At 40.2% G+C, this 22,001-nt stretch overlaps 2 protein-coding genes across 3 annotated transcripts in view; one reads left to right on the top strand and one right to left on the bottom strand.

The window, feature by feature from the left end:
• Window positions 1-22,001, bottom strand: part of NHS (NHS actin remodeling regulator) — a 439,882-nt gene that overhangs the window by 298,177 nt on the left and 119,704 nt on the right. The gene's annotated exons all lie outside the window — the stretch shown is intronic.
• On the top strand, window positions 15,134-15,387 carry LOC122750948 (40S ribosomal protein S21-like). Its single transcript, XM_043997831.1, has one exon. The coding sequence runs from the start codon at window positions 15,134-15,136 to the stop codon at window positions 15,383-15,385; it is 252 nt and encodes an 83-aa protein (XP_043853766.1). The 3' UTR covers window positions 15,386-15,387.

Consider the following 22,001-nt stretch of genomic DNA (forward strand, 5'->3'; position numbering starts at 1 on the left):
AAACTAGGCAGAAACAATATGAAGAACACTGTTTAAACAGTTGACCTGTGATACTGAAGGGTAGGATCAACACAGAGAATTCATATTAAAAACTGAATATTAGCACTAAGAATCGAATTTGAAGTCAAACCATTTCAAGTAGAATAATAGAGCCTGATATTTAAAACTCATATGAAAACATTTCTTTATTAGAACCAATAACAGACTTTTTCCCCCTAGAAGTGCAATTTAGAGAGGTATTTTTCCCCATAGATCAGAAGCAGTGGAAAGAATACCAAATTAATTGCCAAGCAAACTGGATTCCATACCATGCTCTGTCACTGCCTACCTATGTGACCCTGGGTAAGTCATCTAACTTTTCTGGACCTCCAGTTTCTCATTTGTAAAATAAGGAGTTTGAACTAAGGTCCTTGCCAGCTACGGCATCTTATTATTCTACAGTGGTTACTTGTCTTTCCTTCTCTAGGACAAAAGGTATCTTTTCAATGTGCAGGACCTCTTGGAAACTTACCAAAATGTCTTGATCATACCTATGAGATTTCCCTTTTATCTTATCTCTCTAAAGGGCTCTTTCCTGGTTTTGATCCACTAGTATAACCTCATGAACTACTTAAAGAAGTTTCCAGAGTGGTTACAAATTTTAGTGAATATTATTAATTCCAGGTGAATGGGAAAAGGGCTCATAGCTACTCCTTGGATCAACAGAAATGGCAGACTTTGTTTCACCATAATCTGAAAGACAATAAGAAACATTTCATGGGACACTTGGTCATTTCTTCTTGAAGTTCTTGCAATGAGTGTGCATGGCCCAAAAGATAATTGTAGTTTATGGTTTATACACACTAATATCAGTTGCAGGGGGTGTGTGATATTGTGCTGACTGCAAAATCACCCTCTTGCAACTGACATCAATGACTGGATATCACCCCCAAATAATGTTTCTTGTTGCTTTTGAGTTCGTGATGAAGATAATTCTGTCCTTTCTGTTAATTAAAACATTTTAAGGTCACCTCAGTGAAATAAAAGAAAACCCACAGAAATCTAAATAAGGAAAATTTAAATGGATGAAAAGTAGCCAAATTTCTCCATGAGTTAAGATGACCAGTACATTTAGTTAGGGTATCAGTACATAGAACCACAAAATGTGCTGCAGCTGGATAGTGTCTTCTTTGGGTCAAGAATGAAAAGTTCCTCAGTGTTTCCAATAATCCCAAACTGCTCCCCAACACAAAACCAATCTTTTAAAAACAAATGTTCTCCCAAGGAAGTTGTATTGAGGAGAGCCTTGGAAAGCCACAACCTTTGAAGAATTAAAGCTGTAGATAACACAAAAGACTACAGAGTGGTACATAATGACCAAAAGTAGGTTGTAATAAAGAAATATAAAGGAAATCATTGAGGAAATGCATAATCACAGAAAGAGGTAGACTGGTCATTTGGTAGAATGTGGGAGAACAGATGAATGACTTGAATACTGCACTGATACCTACATATATAATATATATGTGTGTGTATAATTTTTATCTATATCTATATATGTGTGTATATGTATATATGTGTACATGCATGCATACATACATACACATATATACATGAATACATATACATACATGAAATCTTTCCTCTGGCCTCTTCCAGGTGGGAAAAGTCAGACATCATAGGAGGAGAAACAGGCTTATGTCAAAATAAGCAACACTGAAAGGATCCTACACAATGAATTTATATGAGGTATCTACCACCTTTGCCATGACCCCCCAAAGACTGATAAGATATGATCAAAATAGGTTAAAGTTACTGGTAAAATAAACAATTACCTCAGCCTAGCAAACATTTTGCTACAATATTACCCAGGTTTATGACTTAAGGAAGCAATTCCATCCAAAGCTAGACTGGGAAGTGTAAGATAGCAGAAGAAAGCTTGTACACTTCCCAGTCTAGCTTCTTGGAAATATGGGGGCCTTTAGGCTTATAGAGCAACCAGTCAGAGTAGCTTTGGATAGAATTGCTTAATCTTCTCAATAAGATAATACCTTTAGTTTACATACATTTAAGAACACAAAGATTCTTTCCATTTATGTGGCTTGCCTGGTATTTGATAGTTTTTGCTTGAATTCAATTTGAATTGGTCCAAAAGTCTGAAGTGTCATACATCTTTATCATCTCTTTATAACAGTAATCAACTCCTTCCCTGAACTTTCTCTGTTATGGAGAACCCAAAGTGGGTAGGGGTAGAAAGGAGCTGTTCTCCCACACTTGCCACAACACCTGATTCATCTCATAGCAAAAGCTTGCCTCCCTCAAGACTTTAGGCTATGAGAGGACTGTTCTCATGAAGTGTAACTAAAAACTCAATGTACTCTGCAGCCCTACAATTTTCCTAAATCTATAGGAACACAGGAAGAGGAGATTTAGCGTTAAATGTTGGCATAAATAAATCTCAAAATAGTTGAGAGGAGCTTTCTGGAATTTCTCTCTAAGTCTTTCTATATCATGGTGTTGTGGGAACTGTGGGTTCAGTTCAACTTCCTTAGTGCCCACAGCTAATAGGAGCCCCAACACTGGACACATGGTGAAGTATCAAATCACTTCCAGGTTTAAGGTTAATCCAATCTGATTCAATAAAACCATGGCATCATGTTGTCATCACCAGTTGTTGTTATACAGTCACACCCATCTCTTTGTGACCCCATTTGGGATTTTCTTGGCAAAGATCCTGGAGTGGTTTGCCATTTCCTTCTTCAGATCATTTGACAGATGAGGAAACTGAGGCAAACAGGGTTAAATGACTTGCCCAGGGTCACACAGCTAGTAAGTGTCCTTAGGCCAGATTTGAACTCAGGTCTTCCTACCTCCATGCCTGACACCTTATCCACTACACCACTTAGTTGTCTCCAGTTAGGTACCTTGATCTCTAGGCATGTCAGACAAGCATCCAAATAAGTATGCTCTAAGGAAATTGTATATGAAATATATTAAATGGGATAGGCAGCATATGCCCACCCCTATTTCTACATAGTGAGTTGCATCTTCACTAACAATGTAGTGTTGCATGCTTCTAGGTCTTAGTTACATTTCATTAGAATGATCCTGCCTAAAACTTTGAGGTGAGAAGGAAGAGCTTTTGCTATGAGAAGAACCAGGTGTGGAGGCAGGTATAAGGAGGAGAATAGCTCCCAGGGAAGTTTTTTCTACTCCCTTTGGGTTGCTCATCACCTAGGCAAAGTTCAGGGAAGGAGTTGATTATGTACCTTAGAGAGAACATAAGGATTTATAATACTTAAGCCCTCTGGACCAATTCAAATGTAATTCAAGCAAAAATGATCAAATGCTTATTTTGTGCTAGACACTAAGTAGGTGAACCAAATAGAAGGAGTCTATGTGTTCTTAAATGTGTGTTTTTAAAAATGTGTTACTGGAGTTATTATCTTGGTGAGAAGATTGAACACACTGTCTCTGTCTCTCTGAGTCTGTCTGTCCTGTCTGTCTGTGTCTCTGCCACTCTCTCTGCCTCTCTGTCTCTCTGTGTCTCTGTCTCTGTCTCTCACACACACAGAGGTGTACAAATGTTACCAATGCCTTCTTCCCTTTGCAATGTACCCTGAAAACTATAAATCTTTCTATAAATCTGATCCTTGATGGTCATGATCATCACAGAAATTGTGTCAGGATCTTCATTTTTGTCTCTCAAATACAGTCATGCATAATTAGAATGGAATAGCAAAGTATATGAAGTTTTGCATTACCAGTGATTCAGTAAGCATTCATCATGAGCAACTTTTCTGTGCATGACACCATGTAAGGTGTTAAATTTTCTTTTCACATCTTTTTATTCACAAACAAAAATGACCAGTGGTTTCCTTAATCATTGAGGAGAATAAGTGTATGAACGAAATGTTACCCTGTTACAGAAATTCCCAGCTCTGTTTTTGTAGATAAAATATTAGACTTTAAATGAAAAGAATTGGGTTTAAATCCTGTCTCTGATACTCACTAGCAAGTCACTTCTATCACATATATCAACCATCTCCCTAAGTCTTATTTATCTATGAAGTAAAAAATGAATTTGGGGGCAGCTAGGTGGCGCAGTGGATAAAGCACTGGCCCTGGATTCAGAAGTATCTGAGTTCAAATCCGACCTCAGACTCTTGACACTTACTAGCTGTGTGACCCTGGGCAAGTCACTTTACCCCCATGGCCCCACAAAAAAAAAAAAAAGAATTTGGATCTCTATTGGTGGAAAGAGTACCCACACTGGAAGTTACCCACACCTGTATTTTTATTCAAGGCACAAATTCTTAAAATATTTCTGTATTTACATGCAATTCAGCACTTTCTGTGTGTATGATGAGATTGGGAAGCTTTCAAAATCAAGCAAATAATTATAGGGTGCTAGACCTTTAAAATAGAATTGGTCAACATTTGTAATGATGATGTATTTTAAATAAGGGATGATGACAAATAATCCAAGATGTTCATGGAGGACAGGGAATATCCAGAAGCTTTTTGGTTGTCAACTAGTTGTGAAATGAAATTTCCCAAATTAGTGTCCTGGAGTGTCAGTTTCTGGAATTTGTTTGCCAAGATATTCCTTGACAGCATGCTGCTGGAGAACTGAGCGTTTTACACTGATATATCTGAACCAGCAGCATTATGTTCTTTGGGTCTCAAATATAGAATCTATCTAAACTTGAAACATTTCTTACCTTTGAAAACTATGAAACTCTTCTCTCTTTTACCATCTGAAAAGGTAACCAAAAGTAGGTTACAGGGGGCGGCTAGGTGGCTCAGTGAATAAAGCACTGGCCCTGGATTCAGGAGGACCTGAGTTCAAATCTGCCCTCAGACACTTGGCACTTACTAGCTGTGCGACCCTGGGCAAGTCACTTAACCCTCATTGCCCCGCGCCTTCCCCCCCCCCCCCCAAAAAAAAAGTAGGTTACAACAAAACCTGTCTAGGAAGGGAGGGGAATGGAGGGGACAGTATGAGTAGCTGTCAAAAATAATTTATGAAAATCTTGAGACCTACAAGGACTAAAACTCGGGCAGCAAAAGTTCATAAAGTCTACTTCAGGACAATAGGGAAAAGACACCAAGCTATTTTAGTATCTAGTAATTTGTAATAAGCATGTCTGTTATTCCCAGCAGACAGCTATGAAAGGGTAACTATGAGTATTAGGTGGGTGGCTTACATTTTTATGAAATGATTAATTTTCTCAAGTGTAAAATGCTCCCTCCTCTAGTCTTCCACCCCAAGGGGATATTTTTATAAGATCTTTTAAAGTGAACATTTCCTTTTCTTTTATAGAAATATTTACCAGGTAAATATATAAAGGTGCCAAGATATAAGAAGGATGGCTAAGTTCTATTGGAACAAATCCCATGTAAATACTCAGTAATGTGTTACGGACATGTGAAACGAAGGTAGGTTAGTAATTTTAGCAAGAAATTGGTTCTTTATGTTAAGGGAAGCAACATTGCACAAGAGCAGAACTCAGAGTGATTCAGTGATTCAATGGCTTCAGAGAATGCATGATGAAACATAACTCCTTCTCTTGGGAGAGGTGGAAGGCCATAAGTGCTGAATGAAGCTTATATTATCAGACACAGGCAATGTATTGGTTTGTTTTGCTTAATTGTATACTTCAACATTATAAACACAGGGGTTTATTAGGGAGTGAGCGGTCACTGGAAATGACAGAGAAAGAAGACTATCAATAATAGTAAAAGAAAGAAAGAAATGCTTTCCCCAAAACATAAAGATGCCTAAGTTCACATATATTTATGGGGTTTTTGTTTGTTTGTTTGTTTGTTTTAGTGAGGCAATTGGGGTTAAGCGACTTGCCCAGGGTCACACAGCTAGTAAGTGTTAAGTGTCTGAGGCCAGATTTGAACTCAGGTACTCCTGACTCCAGGGCCAGTGCTCTATCCACTGCGCCACCTAGCTGCCCCAAGTTCACATATATTTAAACATTAATAGGAGAAAGACCTTTTAAAGGCACCTTGGAGATCATCTTGCCCCGATGCCCCTTATTTTATAGATGAGAAAATGAAATCCTAGGGGAATTATATGGTTTCCCCAAGGTTACAGTTGGTGGCAGAGCATGCACTAGAGACTAGATCTCCCCAGAATTCCTCAGACAGGAACAACTAAATAGAACTTGAGTTGGAAAACTAGGTTAAAGAAGACCCAAATTGTCAAATCAAACTCAAACTTGATTTCCACTTAAATGAGCTTCTTTTGGAGGACAAAACATAAACAGGGTCTTCCATACAGATTTGCCAGGACGTGTGGTTTCAGAGGTCTTCCTTTAAAAACATACTCTCCCATGGATGTTCAAAAGTCTTTTAATAATGAGGAAACCCCTTTCATTCCACAATTAGAAATAAGGCTTAAGATGGAAAATTCCTGGAAGAGTTGATACGCTGACTTAAATTTACACTGAGATATAAACAACTGACATAAGCTTCTTAACTGAGAACAAGATCTCAGGGAAGTGGGAAGGGGGTAGAACTCCCCACGCCCCAGCATTTCCCCCAAACACATACACCCACAGGCACATCGTCAGAGTCCCAAAAGATTAAAAGGCTGCCAAGCAAAGGTTGTAGAAAGCAAGGGCTGAGGGCAGTAGGAACAAACTCTGTGTCTACCACAATTTTGCCAAAGACTGACTCTGATAACCCAAATAGGATGAAAAGAGATTTATGAACAAAATCATAAGCACAAAAATCCAGGTTACCAGATAGTTTAAAAGATAAACCCAAGCCAAGCCCCCACATTTTGGAGATGTACTCACCCTTAACTGAATCCTGGAAGGAGCCAACTCCAGACAGTATCTTTCCATTTGAAGAGGAAGTTGTTCCTGGCAAAGATTTTCTGTCTTCCAGAGGAGGATGGCATCTCCTATACCCTTAATTGGCTATGCTGTCTAGATCTGTGCAGTATATCTTCCATATGTTCCAACAAAATGTAGCCCAATTCATTCTTACTGCTGCCCTGTTACTTGTCATCCATATTTACCACACATTTACTTCCACGTGGGAGTAGATGTGAGTCCAATCACCTAGCACCTACTTTTCTCTCTGTTGCATAGAACTCTTCCTAGAAGAACTAGAGCTTAAAGAATCTGATACAAGTCTAGGTATAAACAAATAGGAGAACTGGCAAGAGAACATGCTTTTGAGAAAATAAGCTTTAATCACTGGTCAACTGACATAGATTACAAGTGGGAATTATGGCCAATTGAGTGGTGTCAGGAGAGGGGCAGTGATAGCAAGAATTCCTGAAGAGGTCCAGGTCCATGCATCATCTCCACCCACCCTAGGAGGCCTTCAGAGTACAGATTCTCAGGCCAGGAAGTATACAGGTTGTCAGCCCTGGTTGGGTAGCATTGGATTGATGTGACATGGGCAGGTGGGGGTGGGGGACTGAAGTGGGAAGGGAGATAATGGTAACAGAATCCTTTGGGGGGGGGACAGGAAGAAGGTAGTCTGGGAAGAGACATGGAAATGAGGGTGTTTCCTCCTCCCCAGGATGATGACATCCCAGAGGGCACTCTTCCCTGCGGTATTCCTCTGCTCTTCATGATTCCCCCACTCCTGGCCATCAACACTACAGGAAGAATGTGCACTTCTGACCATATTGGCACCTTTCGGAGATAGCATCATTGCCCCTCTTGTCAGGGCTCTGAGCCAAATCCCTTGCAGCCATAATCTAGTTAGTACTCTTTTGGTCCAAGTGACAAGATGTTAAAATAAATCAGGGAGTAGCTTAATGAAAACTAGATAGTAGATCTAAAAGAAAGGTTCCCCCTTTCTATTACCTATTGGGACATTTTATGTCTCTTTACACATATCCCATAAGATCACAGATTTAGAGCGAGAGGGACTTCAGAAGCCATTGAGTCTTTTTATTTTATGTCTTTGTGTAGGGGGTCAGGACAGGGCAGCTACATGAGGCGGTGGATAGAGCATGAGCTGTGGAGTCAGGAGGACCTGAGTTGAAATCTGGTTTCAAACAAGTATTAGCTGGGTGACCCTGGGCAAGTCACTTAACCCTATTTGCCTCAGTTCCTCATGTGTAAAATGAGCCAGAAAAGGAAATGACTAAACCACTCCAGTATCTCTGCCAAGAAAACCCCAAATGGGGTCAGGAAGAGTTGGACACCACTGAAAGACCTTAAAGTAGGAATCAGGGGATGAAAGGGTGGAGTACACCTGAAATTATCTCTCACAGTATAGTAAAATTCTCTACTTTACTTACTGATGTAGGGAAAAAATGGAAGGAGCAAAGATGGAGAGGGGGGAGAAAGTGCTAGGGAAGATGAAGCAAATTTGTCAGATCTAAGAAGTCTGATGGCCTTGGGGTTTTGGCTAAGTCTTTGCAAGTGTGAGTATATTCTCTCCCTCCCCCCCCCTTCCTCTCATTTCCCCATAACTCCCCTGCATTTACTCAGTCACTAAATAGTTAATGGTTGATCTTCCAAATCATTTGGGTGTGCATAGTTATGGGTTTACATATTATATTGTGGTTAGGACTTCTGACCCGAGGCACAGAAACCTGTGGTCTTGGGTTGACTTTTGAATGAAAATACAGCTTGAACTCAAAGTCAAAAGTTTCAGCTGAAAACATCTTGCAAGAATCCATTCACCTCTGGGGTCTTTATTCTCCCCAGCTTTCTGTAGGCATTGTCTTGAAGCTTGGGTACGGTCTCACACCTGTTAATGCTGTCAAAAGGGCTCCAATGACTTCCCTTTGCCTTTAATCAAGCATTAGAATTACAGGCTCTCCTTCCGGGTTCTATAACATTATACCACCAAACATCCAGGACTACCACAGACCTCTACAGAGGAATAAAAGGGAGGGTGGGGCCTGCCAGCAATGGGGGAAGGGAAGGGGACACTGAGGACCTGTCATGTCATAAGTAACTGAAGGATAAGGGACCGTGAGAACTAAAGCAAATGCCCAGCTATCTCACAGTTCTATCAGCGCCATGCCAAGGAACTTAGGTGTAACACTTTTAGTACCAGAGCATGACTCCTTCCCTGGGAAACCACGGCTCCAGTATTTTTAGCAGTGAGTGAAACCTCCCAGTGTCCAAAGATAGGTCAAAGGACACATCCTTGCTATAGTGGTGCCTTCCACCATTTCAGCAATGTCCACCATGGGAATCCCTATTATTTTCTCCGAGATGACACATAAGAACAACAATAGTAGGGAGTTATGTGTACTGAGCCTAGGATCATAGATTTAGAGACGGGAGGAACCTTAGAGGTGGCCGTGGAATCCAATCCCTTATCTTGTTGTTGCTGTTCAGGCATTTCAGTCCTGTCCAAATTTTCATGATGCCATTTGGGGTTTTCTTTGCAAATATGCTGCAGTGCTTTGCCATTTCCTTCTCCAGATCATTTTACAGTTAAGGAAATGGAGGCAAACATAGTTAAGTGACTTGCCTAGGGTCACACAACTAGGAAATATCTGAGTCCAGCTCAGGTCCTCCTGATTCCAGGCCCAGAACTCTATTCGCTGTGAGGTATCTAATAGTAAAGATTTCCAAACTACAAAAAAATGAAAAGCTTTCAAAATACAGAAACCCATTAGGGGAAAAATATCAAAACTGTTAGGAATCATGATGAGGTATGTATCATCTCCCTCATCTTCTCTGCTACTGAAGTTGTCCCAAAGGTGCTTTCACTCAACTTATATCCTAACGCTTTTATTCAATTAAGGGGCAACCACCAAATTTTTTTTTTCTGGATAAATTTACACAGATTACTATAAGCAGCATTGTTAAAGGTAGCATGATAAAGGATAGCAAGTGCTGGTTTTAGAGTGAGAGCCCCTGTATTAGAATCTGCCACTTACTATCTCTGTGGCCTTGGAAAAATCATTTAACTTTAGGCATCAGTTTCCTCCTCTGACTAATGAAAGTATTGAACACATGACCTCTAAGTTTCCTTCCAAGTCTAAATCTATGATCTTATAATCCTGAAGGAGCTTTATTCACTGTCTCTTAACATATACACAAGACAAACTGGAAACAAAGTAAGTGCCCACCAATTAGGGAAGGGCTAAACATATGATGCCAAATAAATGTAATGAAATATTGCTGTTCTATAAGGAATGATGGACATAATAAATACAGAGAAGCATGGGAAGACATATAAATAGAAATAAATGGAACAAAAAATACACGCAATGATGACACCAATGAAAATGGAAAGAACAACAAATCAATTACAACTGGATGCTGTGGAGTTATACTTGTCAAGTTTGGGCCCAAAAAAGATAAGATGTGAAGACACTTTCTCCCCATCACCCTTCAGTGAGGGACCATGGGCATAGGGTATAACATCAGACTTCTTTGGTATATTGTTTAGTTCTGTAGAACTTCCTTTCTTCATACTTATTAAAAGGGATGGTTCTCTGGGATGGGCAGGGAGAGGAGTGCTGTGGGAAATATAAGTAATATAAAAATAAAAGATTTCAACAAAGATAGACTTCTTTTCAAAGCCTATGCAAGAATGCAACCCAGGTCTATAAGGACTTTCTGGGTCTTAGAGATCTGGAATACTCTGTTCAGTTCCAGGTGCCACTTTCGAGGAATGACTTTGACACGCTGTCAAGCATAAAAATAATAATGATCAAGATGGCACAGTGGCTATTTTTCACTTTGCTTCTTTCATTTTTTCTTTTATTTGAGTTTTCTTACACAAAAGGACTAATATATAGTAATGTCCTACATAATTGCACATATATAACCTATATCTGATTGCTTACTGGGAGAAGGGGGAGGGGAGGGAGGGTAAAAGGGATAGAATTTGCAAACCAAAACTTTAAATTTAAATAAATAGATACACAGCCAGATAAATAAATAAATAAATGAGTGGATGGATAAAAATAAGCAAACAAGCAAATAAATGGATAAATAAATAAAATTTTAAATTTAAAAAGAAAATGTTTATTATTTTTAAAAAGATGGCAAAGTGGATTTTTTAAAATGGCCTTAAAGTCGAGAAGATCTGGGTTCAAGTTCTCAAAGCCACATCACATAAAGATTGGTTGAAGGAAGGGGGGATATTTAGCCCAGAGAAGGGAACACTTATTAATGTACCATTAATTATTTGAAAAGTTATTGTATATAAGAGAGTTTAAATTTGTTCTGCTTAGCTCCAAAGAGCAGTACTAGGAACAATAGTTAAAAGTCTCCAAAAAGGGGGGATTTGGTTTTCATGTTAGGAAAAAAAATCTTCTTAAATTACTAAGTATTATTAATGATTTTTATTAATATTTACAAATTCTTATTGATTATTAATTAGAGTTATTCAAAAGTGGAATGGAGTACTTCAGGAAACCGGGTTCTTCCTCACTAAGGGACTTTAAGAAAAAAATGGATGACCACTTGGTAGTTATGATATAATGAGATTCTTGTTTGGGTATGAGTTAGATTAAATGGCCAACAATAACCAGTATATTAAGTGCTTCCTATGTGCAGACACTATACTCAGTGCTGGGGATACAAAGAAGACTCCCAGAATTGAATTCTAGAATTCTGGGATTCGGTGAAATGACAAGAAATATCTACAGGTCCATTCCAAAATCTCCCTACACTGAAAAGAACCTTCAGAGATAAGAGGTCAAGAACTTAGTTGCTACCTTTTCTTCTATAACCAATCTATCTAGAGGTCAATTGTTTGCTTCCCTGTATGTGGACTACTTTTGCTTTCAGGAAGCTCCTCCTCAGCCCTAGGGACAAAGACAGGGGCTTAAATCTTCAGATAGTTCAATTCAGGTCCTATTGTAAGTGCTCAATCATTCATTTTATAGGCAGAATGCTTAGGATTCTTTAGGTCTATGGTTCTTAACCTAAAATCCATCAACTTAGGTTTTTGGGTTTTGGGGGTTTTTTTGGTGGTTGTTTGTGTGTGTGTGTGTGGGGGGCCATCAACTTGTTTTTATAAAATATTTTTATAATTATATTTCAATATAATTCTCACCTACAGAAAAAAAAACACATGAGAAAGAGAAGGACCGTATAAAGTTGAAGCAATTCTTCTGACAGAATTGTGTCATCTTGCTTGAAGAAGAGTGAAACAGTGGCTGATAAGAGATCCTACCAGATTAGAACCTTTAGACTAAGAAGGATGCATAGTCCTATGCATTCTACTTTATGTATTTAAAAACATCATATTAAGAAGGATTCCATAAGCTTCATCAAATTACCAAAGGGGTCCACGATACAGAAAAAAAAAAAGCTAAGAAACATTGTTCTTAAGGTACATTTTCTATGTTCAATTTAGAAGCTTGTAACTTAAAAATACCTGGCTAGTATTTATTCTTCCAACACATTCCCATGACCAGAAATAGAAGACCTATGCTTTTTGAAGTATAGAATAAATATACATCTGTGACTGTTATTCTCCAGTGCTAAATGTATGGTAACCATAGTTTCATAATTTTTTTAAAGACCCTTGTAAACCTACTGTGGCATGGTTTCCTCAAGCTTTAAACAGATCATAATTCTCAGCTTTAATTTTCCAATATATTTCCGCTTACCCAGCAAGGAACACTGTAGCTGCCAATATGTGTAAAGGCAAGAAATTCTCACACCTAGAATTGGAGGAGGGAGATAGGCAGTCACCTAATACCATGCATTCACAAGTCCACGCCCCTGTTAGAGTCCCTTTGGTCTGACCTCAGGAGAGAGTTGGCCTCCATGCTAACAAAGAACAAAAAGAAAGCCAAGACCCAGTGCTGAAAAAAGTAAACTCATTGTGGTGTCACAATCTTTTCCTATAGAGGGATGAAGACAGGGAAAACGTAAGAGACAAAAGCAGGGGCCTGAAAGAACAGGAGCCTCTAGCTTTTGCAGGGGAATGAGAGGGAATTCCCAGATATGAAAGGCTGCCTAGCCCATTGTGAAACCGAAGCAGAAAGCAGTGACGGAAGCTTCTTCACTCTTCCCACGAGATAAGCTTTCAGAGGAAGAAGAACATGCCTTAAGCCAGCCAGCCAGTGCAAATGCCAAGGTAGGGACCTGAGGCTTTAAAAGCTACTTGGGTATCTCTAATGCTGCTTTCACTTTAGAAAGCTGCACGTCCTAGCATGTAAGCATGAATTCAACTCCATAGCATCCTATAGGGCCAGAGGCAATGAAACCTACTATAACCAGACTTTGGTGATGTCTAATTAGGCAGCTGAACTCCGGAGAACATCTCAGCCTCACACATCCACAATCTCTAGAGCAACATAGTCCACCACAGAATATCAATTCCAGCCATCCACACAGGGGGCTAACTGATTGGGGAAGAGCAGCTTGTCTTCCTGCCTAGTGCTCTCTGTTAGCCAGCTGGAAGTCTCACTTGGATTTTGTTTGCTCCCAGACAAATTTCTCCAACCTAAATGGAATGCAGAATACTACACATGGAATTCTTTTCAACTCTCACTGACCCTCTGTGCTCCAAACATTGTGTTGGGAAGGTCCTAGTCTATGCTAGACTATCTTCCTAGAAGCCTTTCTAAAAAGCCATCTTAAAACACACCAGCCAATAGTCACTCCCTCAGTTCCTGTTCTCTATTTTAGTGTTTGAGGAAAGTATTTGAGAAGTAAGCAATTGAGTAGGTCAGCTCAAGCACTACAGAGGAAATGGAGCATAATTTGTAGGGAAGGACCATGGATAAATTACCACTTGGACAGTTAATCCTTAATCATCTCACTGAGGCATTTAAAGAACTCCCTCTAAAATTATTGAGTTGTCTCTTATCCTTTCCGCCAGAAACAGGCAGGAACCCAAAAGTTGACAGCACACTCTTTGGTGCCAGGCCTTCCCAGTGGATACTAAGGATATGTTCCTTTCCAAACATGCAGAGTCCCAAGTTTCACTCATGGAAGGAGCAGATGAAAGCTAAAGGTGAGTGCCAAGACATATCTGAAATTAGCATTTCACCCTTTAAAGTAAGAATAGGGTCAATGGGAAAGAAGGAATAACAAATGTCGGTCATTGTCCCTGGAAAAAAAAAAACAACACAGACCCCCACCCCCCACCCCCCAGGTGATATTCTGAACTGTGATTTAAGAAGTGAAATAAATTTTTTTTTAAAAACCAGGAAAGATATTTTCTTTATTTTTCATAGGATCATAGCTTTAGAATGGAAAAGGATTTTACAAATCAAATTATCTAGTCAAACCCCTTCAGTTAAACATTTTTAAAAATTATTGGTATCTTTTGATTTTATATCATGTTCATTTCTCAATATATCCCTCCCTCCTTCCCTTATCCAGAAAGTTATCCTTTAAAATAAAGAAGGAAAAGGCAGAATAAAAAGCAGTTCTTCAAAAGTAACTAAAGCCTTAACCATTCAGATGCAATGCACCATACCCATGGTCTACCACCTCTGAAAAGAAAAGGAGGTATGTTTTCCTCATTACTTCTTCAAGTACAAGTTTAGTGATTATAATTAATTACGAAGTATTCATTTTCATTTTTTTGTTCTTTCCATTATGTTGACTGTTTTCCAGGTTTGACTTACTTTACTTTGCATCAACTCATAAAAGTCTTCCCATGCTTCTTGCAATTCTCCATTGTCATCATTCCTTATGGTACAGTAACAGTCCACAATTTGTTTAACCATACTCCAATAGGTAGCCATTTGCTTTTTTTTCTTTCAGTTCTTTGCTACCATAAAAATACCACTACATATATTTGAGTGGATATGGGACCTTTCTTTTTCCTTTTGACCTCTTAGGGGTATATGTCTTGTAGTAGATCCTAGGTATAAGCATTTTGGTCTTCCTTTCTCCCTTCCTTCCTTCCTTCCTTCCTTCCTTCCTTCCTTCCTTCCTTCCTTCCTTCCTTCCTTCCTTCCTTCCTTTTCTTTTCTTTTTAAGCCTATTTTCAAATTACTTTCAAGATTGCCAATTTCTTCCTTTAATAGATGTGGAAGCTGATACTCAGAGAAACAAAATTAATTGCCCAAAGTTACTTAAGTAAAAAAGTGGCAGAGCTGGGATTTGCACCCACCCCTTCCAACTTCAAATCCAATGTCGTTTCCTGACAACACAGTAAAAATATATGTGCTAGCCTTTTTTCTCTTCCACCGCTTTCGAGTTTGCACTCAGTTCCCTCAGCTGCCAACATGCAGAACGACGCCGGTGAGTTCGTGGACCTGTACCTGCCGCAAAAATGCTCCGCGAGCAACAGAATCATCAGGGCCAAAGACCACGCTTCCATCCAGATGAACGTAGGCGAGGTTGACAAGGTCTCAGGCAGATTCAATGGTCAATTTAAAACTCATGCAATTTGTGGAGCTATTCGTAGAATGGGAGAATCTGATGACTCTATTCTCCGGCTGGCAAAAAATGATGGTATTGTTTCAAAGAATTTCTAATTGAAGAAATCTTGTGGAATATGTCTTAATAAATCAGAAAAACAAAACGAAACAAAACAAATACACACACACACACATATATGCTATATTAAAAATTGATCAGAGTTGGGATTTGAACCCGAGTCTTTCTCATTCTAAAGCCAGTTCTCCATCTACTTTACTGCACACTTTCTCTCTGTGCCTCCTCTGTTGTACTCTTGCTTTTGAATAAGTCACTTAATCTTTGTGGCTCAGGCAACTTTCTATAACCATCAGTCACCATAAATCTCCAAAAGAGACAAGGTGCCAATCTGAATTGATAGAGAAAGTTCTTTGCCTAGAGCTCCCTATACTGATGAAATCATAGATCCATATTTTTTTAAAAGGTAGTAGAAATATGTGGGGAGCAGAATTTTTAAATGGATATCATAAATGGAAAATAAACAGACAAGCACTTTTGTAACTCATGATGCCACAGTTTCTTCATAATATGACCTTGGATCTCTTTTACGGTTACACATCTCTTAAATAGCATTATTGGAAATAAGGGTCCTGTAGAAAAGGAGAGGGAAAAAACCCAGAAAAATGGAAGTACTGATGTTTAGAGTAGTGGTATCCATTAGGAATTTGATTCAGGCCAAATATTTGACTATTTGATCACAATATCCCATATAGATGATTAGTTGGTGTTGGACCACTGGAATGAGGGGCAAATGGTAACTGGAGTTAGTTGGCTTGGCAATCTGGAACCAGAGGATGCTAATATCATCCATGTAAATGTACTGATGTCATCAGATTCCCCATGGCCTTAACCTTAGCATCCCCTCCAGCCATTTGGATGCATGGCCAAGAACAGTAATTCAATGTGTCTGTGACTGATTTGTCCTATGTGGCAAATGATTCAAAATGGGGGGTTCTCAGTATTTGATATCCCCAATTCTGTTATCATGCTTAAGCTCCAGAGAGCTACTGGCTTCCCAGGCTTTTCCATCCAGAGACATCAATCACCTTCCTTTCTACTAACATGATATGTGAGAACTGAGGCATTGAATTTTAAGGTCATTTCAGTTTGTCAGTCAAAAATTCTAAAACAGTCTATGAGAGTCTCAAATCGAAAGCAACCTGCTTATTGTAAATACCACACAGAATTATTTATTTTAGCTTTCATAGGGTACTTGAGGTTCATACAGTGCCATTCTCACTAGTTCTTCCTCACCATAACTGCCTGATTTGCTAACCCAAGCATACTCCCAAGCCACAGAATACAAGTGGAAAGATGAGAAATAGTATCTTTCAATATTCATCAGAATACCAATTAGTCACTATGAGTATATGATGAAAAACAAATGATTAATGGCTCCCTGAGATCTGACCTAGCCACTAGATCTGGAAGCCTGATAGTGCCGGGCCTCTTTTATTCAGAACCGGCTGCCATTGCCACAAAGGTGGAGCTCAAGGAGGTAGAACAAAAATTTAGAAATCTGCCTCCACTTCTGCCTCTGAAGCTACATGCTAAGGAAATGGTAAGGAAATGAGAATTTCTGTGGCCCCTCACATTTGGACAAGTGCTATCTGGTCATCTGACTCCTCAGTCTTCAAAACAACTGTGAGGGGGCAGCTAGGTGGCGCAGTGGATAAAGCACTGGCCCTGGATTCAGGAGGAACTGAGTTCAAATCCGACCTCAGACACTTGACACTAGCTGTGTGACCCTGGGCAAGTCACTTAACCCTCATTGCCCCACAAAAAAAAGGGGGGGGCGGAAGCTTAAAAAAAAAACTGTGAGGTCTGGGCCATCTTATCCCCTCTCCCCAACCCCCACCCCAGTTTTCCCAGTACCATCTGGGCTCAGCACTTCAACAGCCATACAGTCTTTCAGCCTATGTGTTGAATTTGTCGATGCCTGCACTGCTGATAAACAGACCAAACATCATTATGAAGCATTTCAGGCTTTTCAAAGCACTTTTCCAATCAGAGCCAAAAGGTGAAAAATAAAAGAAACCCCGTGTTCCTTTCTCTCTCACTTCTAGTCTGCCTCTAGAATAGCAAGAGGTTAGGGAGGGCAGTCACAGAAGCCTCTCCTGTTGCTAAAAGACAGTGTGGTTCTCTGGGCCTCTCAGAACAAAAGCAGGCAGCCCTTTCTTTCATTCCTGTCTTTTCTGTAGTTTTTGATTCCTATTCTTTTTCTCTCTGCTACTTATTTCTCACATAATGTTGGCCCTCTCCAATGAATCCTGTGCTTCCAGGCCCTCCCAAGGGTGTGTCCAGTGCCACCACCGCAAAGGACTATGTGGTTGGGGGCGAGGGGGAAAGGGAAAGAGGATCTCAAAACTTCATTCAAATTCTTAGATGGCATTTGCTCCTTGGGTGGATAGGGATTAAATGTCTACGTCTGTACTAGTTGGTGGTGGGTTTAGCAGTGGGTAGAAGGAAAGATGGGGTTGTACCTAGGATAGGAAAGTAAGTGTCAGGAGCCCAGAAAGATTGTCTTACAGTAACATTAGGAACGGCTTTGTTCTAATGAACCACTCCACTGCAATTTTTCAATTTAAGAAGTATTTATTATGCCTTACCATATAGCCAAGAGAGGCAGAGTGAATGAGGACTAGTTTGAAAGCCAGGCAAACATAGGTTCAAGTCCCATTTTGGACCCATAGGGAATACAAAGAAAAAAATAATAATAATCCCTGCCCGCAGGAAGTTTATATTCTAATGGGGGGACATGCAAACAGATAAGCAAATAACAAATTATAGACAAAGTAACTTCAGAGGGAGTATTAACAATAAGTGGGGGGAGTCAGGTCAGGTAAGGTGGGCTACAAGAGGCAGCCCTTGAGCTGGATGCTGAAGGCAACTAAGGGTTCCTACTTTGACATGGCTGTCTTGTTTCCCTTTTCTTTGCCTCTTCCCTTTTTCCTGGAACATACAATTATGGGGCTTAGAATGTTTCCACTGCATGTACAGTAGGAAGACTAACTATGAATATTGTTGCTAGTTTACATTTATACTAATAAATCTTTACACAGTAGTGTTAAGTTTACAAACCATTTTTTCCCCATAACAAACTCATGTAGCAGGTACTTTGCATATTAATGTCATCCCCATTTTACTGGGCAGCTAGGTGGCACAGTGGGTAGAGTTCTGGGCCTGGAGTCAAGAAGACTCATCTTCCTGAGTTCCAATATGACCTCAGACACTTCCTAGCTGTGTGACCTTGGGCAAGTCACTTAACCCTCTTTGCCTCACTTTCCTCATCTCTAAAGTGAGCTGGAGAAGGAAATGGCAAACCACTCCAGTATCTATGCCAAGAAATCCCCAACTGGGCTCACAAAGAGTTGAACATGACAGAAAAATGAGTGAACAACAACATTTTTATAAATGAGGAAATTGTGTGTGCAGGGTCACATAGCTAGTAAGTGTCAGAGTTGGGATTTGACCCCAGTTCTCAAGTCCACATCCAGTGTTCTTTCACCACACCACATGGGTTAAACATTCAACCAGTTTCTGGCCAACATAGGCTATGTGAACCATCTCCTGCCACAGGTCACTAGATGAGCTCTTAGTGATCCAGCTGAGCCAGCTGACTCCAGGAAAGTAAGTTAATGTTAAAGTTTGGCTGTGGGACTATTAGGAATTTTCATTCTTAGGAAGATGGAGGTGTCCTTCTGGATTGTGAAATCTAAAAGAGAAGCGCCTAATTCCAAAGCCAACCCTTTCTCTCATTCCCTCTTTACCATCTGTGATACACAAAAATTTCGGAAGGTTAAAATATAAACTATTCAGTCTATGATTTATTATTATTAACGATAATAATAGCAGGCATTGATAAAATACTTAAATGTCTGCAAAGTGTTTTATGGTGCCTCTGGGTGGTGCAGTGGATAGAGTGGCAAGGCTGGGAAGCAGGAAGACTCATATTGCTGAGTCCCAATCTGGCCTTAGACACTTCCTAGCTGTGTAACCCTGGGCAAGTCATTTAACCTGTTTGCCTCAGTTTCCTCATCTGTAAAATGAGTTGGAGAAGGAAATAGTAGACCACTCCAATATCTCTGCCAACAAAACTCTAAAAGGGGACACAAAGAGTTGGACACTATTGAAAACAACTAAGCAATGAGAGACAATAGGCAGCAGGGAGATGCATGATCAGGGCATTGCCTAGGAAGGCTGTCTTGGCAGCTAAGTAGAAAATGGATCTGGAGATGGGGGGAAGTAGATCTATCCAAGATCAATATTGAATGAAGTAAGAAGTAGGGCTAGAACTAGGGACTAAACCTATGATTTTATTGGTATAGGGTAACTCCTCGAAGAGGATATTCTCTCTATGAATGCAGGTTGGTAACTTCTCTGTAACTTATAGTGTCAGACAGTTGCCTAGAGCCCTAAGGCAAGTGACTTGCTCAGGTTGAACAGCCCATATATGTCTTGAACTCAGGTGTTTCTGGCTTGCAAGCTAGTTCTTTATCCAGTGTACCATGCCACTTTGCTGAAGAAAGGGTGTGGAAACGATAATAAAAATCATTGTACTGGAGCAGCTAGGTGGTGCAGAGGATAAAGCACCAGTCCTGGATTTAGGAGGACCTGAGTTCAAATCCAGACTCAGACACTTGACACTTACTTACTTGACCCTGGGCAAGTCACTTAACCCTATTGCCTCGAAAAAAAAATCATTGTATTGCCCGCCCTCGCCAAAAAAAGAATCTCCAAGCTCTAGTGCCCCCTCCTCATCTTTTCAATGAGCAGAAATGCACCGAAACATTTTTGGTAAAAACAAAAAGTTTAAGTAGAATATTAAAGTTCAGAGGGGCTTCTCTTTTGTTGTTGTTGAGTCATTGTTTAGTCATGTTGTGACCCCATTTGGGGTTATCTTGACAGCGACACTGGAATGGTTTGCCATTTCCTTCTCTAGCTCATTTTACAGATGAGGAAACTAAGGCAAACAGGGTAAAGTGACTTACCCAGGGTCACAAAGCTAGCAAGTATCTGAGGTCACATTTGAACTCAGGACTTCCTGCCTCTAGACCCAGTGCTCTATCTGCTGCATCACCTAGCTGCCCTTCACTTCTCTACGAAGTTAAAAAAAAAAAAAAAAGGTCCCTGAGGGTAATAGCACTATCAGGGTGAGGTCACAGTCCTCAAGAACAGATCCATTTATCCTTATTCCCCCAACTGCAGCATTCAGTGTTAACTGCACCCCCACTACACCCCCCCCCAAGAAAGAACCTTGCAAAAAAGGTCTTCCTCCTCCTTTCCCAGCAATTCCCTCTTCCCAGAACAAGCTGACCACATCCAGGCAGAGCCCCGGAACAATGAACCCAGCTCATGCATAGGAGAGACCTGTCATCGCTTCCTCTATGCACAAGAGGAGAAGGACAAATACAAAGGATGGTTTACCCTGCCTAACACAAACATGGGAACACCAGGAACACAAAGGGAAAATTAATTTGTCGCGGAGTGCTGAAGGAAGAAAAATAGATTACCACTGTATATCATCCAAATCCTGATGAGCACAGTGCAGTCTCTTGCGGTAAACAAAGTTTCCATGGCTGCAAGGCCAAAGTCAAGAGCAACAGAAGAAAGTATAATAGGAAGGGCAATAAAGGGAAGAAGTGGCAAAGTTTGTCTTTCTTTCTCTTCTCAAAATGTCAGCGCCCATTAGTCACTAAATCACTCCCAGGACTTATTAAAATAAATGTCACTGAAAGTAACTTGTATCTCCTGGTACGTTTGATGCACTTAAAAGGTTTACTTTCAGGAGGAGGCGGGGGGGGGGGCACATTTCTTTTGGAATTAAATGTCTCTTTCCATTGAAATGTGAAGTCTGTAACATCCAGTCATTGGGCTGTTTATGGCACTGCCCATGTATTTCATCTGCATTTTCATTGATAGCTTGCACTAAAAATGGCATTGGCCGGAAAGGGTCAGCTCTGGTATAACTTCTGAAGGATTTATTATTAGACCAACTCATCTCTCTGGACTGCTATAGACCCAAAATGATATGGATACATCAAAGCAGGCCCACCCAGAGATGCCAGATCTTGCCCTGCGTGGCAAAGGGCCTGGGAATCGCTGGTAAACTTGAGAGGCCCTCTGGTGCAAACTGGCATACTGGGACCTTCCAAACATGCCCACAATTCCAGTGTGATGTGGACTGTTTCCTGACTGAAGGAAGTGAAGAGGTCTTAGGTGAGCTGGCTTGCTGATGAAGATGTTTCAGATGTGCATCTGAAAGATTCCTTACCCCTTCTGCTAAATTAATCTCTCTTTGTTTCCACTCAGATCGTCTTCAACATTCCCTAATATACAAGAAAAATTTGAAATGCTCTATTCCCACACTCTCATTTTAGATGGAGTCTCAGATATATCAATGATTTGCCCAGGATCAAAGGAACAGTAAATGACTGAGGCCTGATTTAAACTCAAGTCTTCTGAATGCAAATCCAGGGCTTGTTTTACTTACAGGAGGCCTTGAGACTTAACCTATACATACCTCTCCCTCAAATATCCTCCTCCACTCCTCTCTCTAATCTACCTACCTAAATCCCTTCCATCTACCAGACTAGCTTAAGTCCCAAAGCCTATTACAGTAGAAAGAACACTGGATTTGGCCCTGCCACTTTTTATCTATCTGTATGACCTTGG

The sequence above is a fragment of the Dromiciops gliroides genome, chromosome 3, assembly GCF_019393635.1.
Source record: "Dromiciops gliroides isolate mDroGli1 chromosome 3, mDroGli1.pri, whole genome shotgun sequence".
NCBI classification, from domain to species: Eukaryota; Metazoa; Chordata; class Mammalia; order Microbiotheria; family Microbiotheriidae; genus Dromiciops; species Dromiciops gliroides.

What these genes read in the sequence shown, in the direction of transcription:
- LOC122750948 (XM_043997831.1), top strand. Translation starts at nt 15,134, where the DNA reads ATGCAGAACGACGCCGGTGAGTTCGTGGACCTGTACCTGCCGCAAAAA.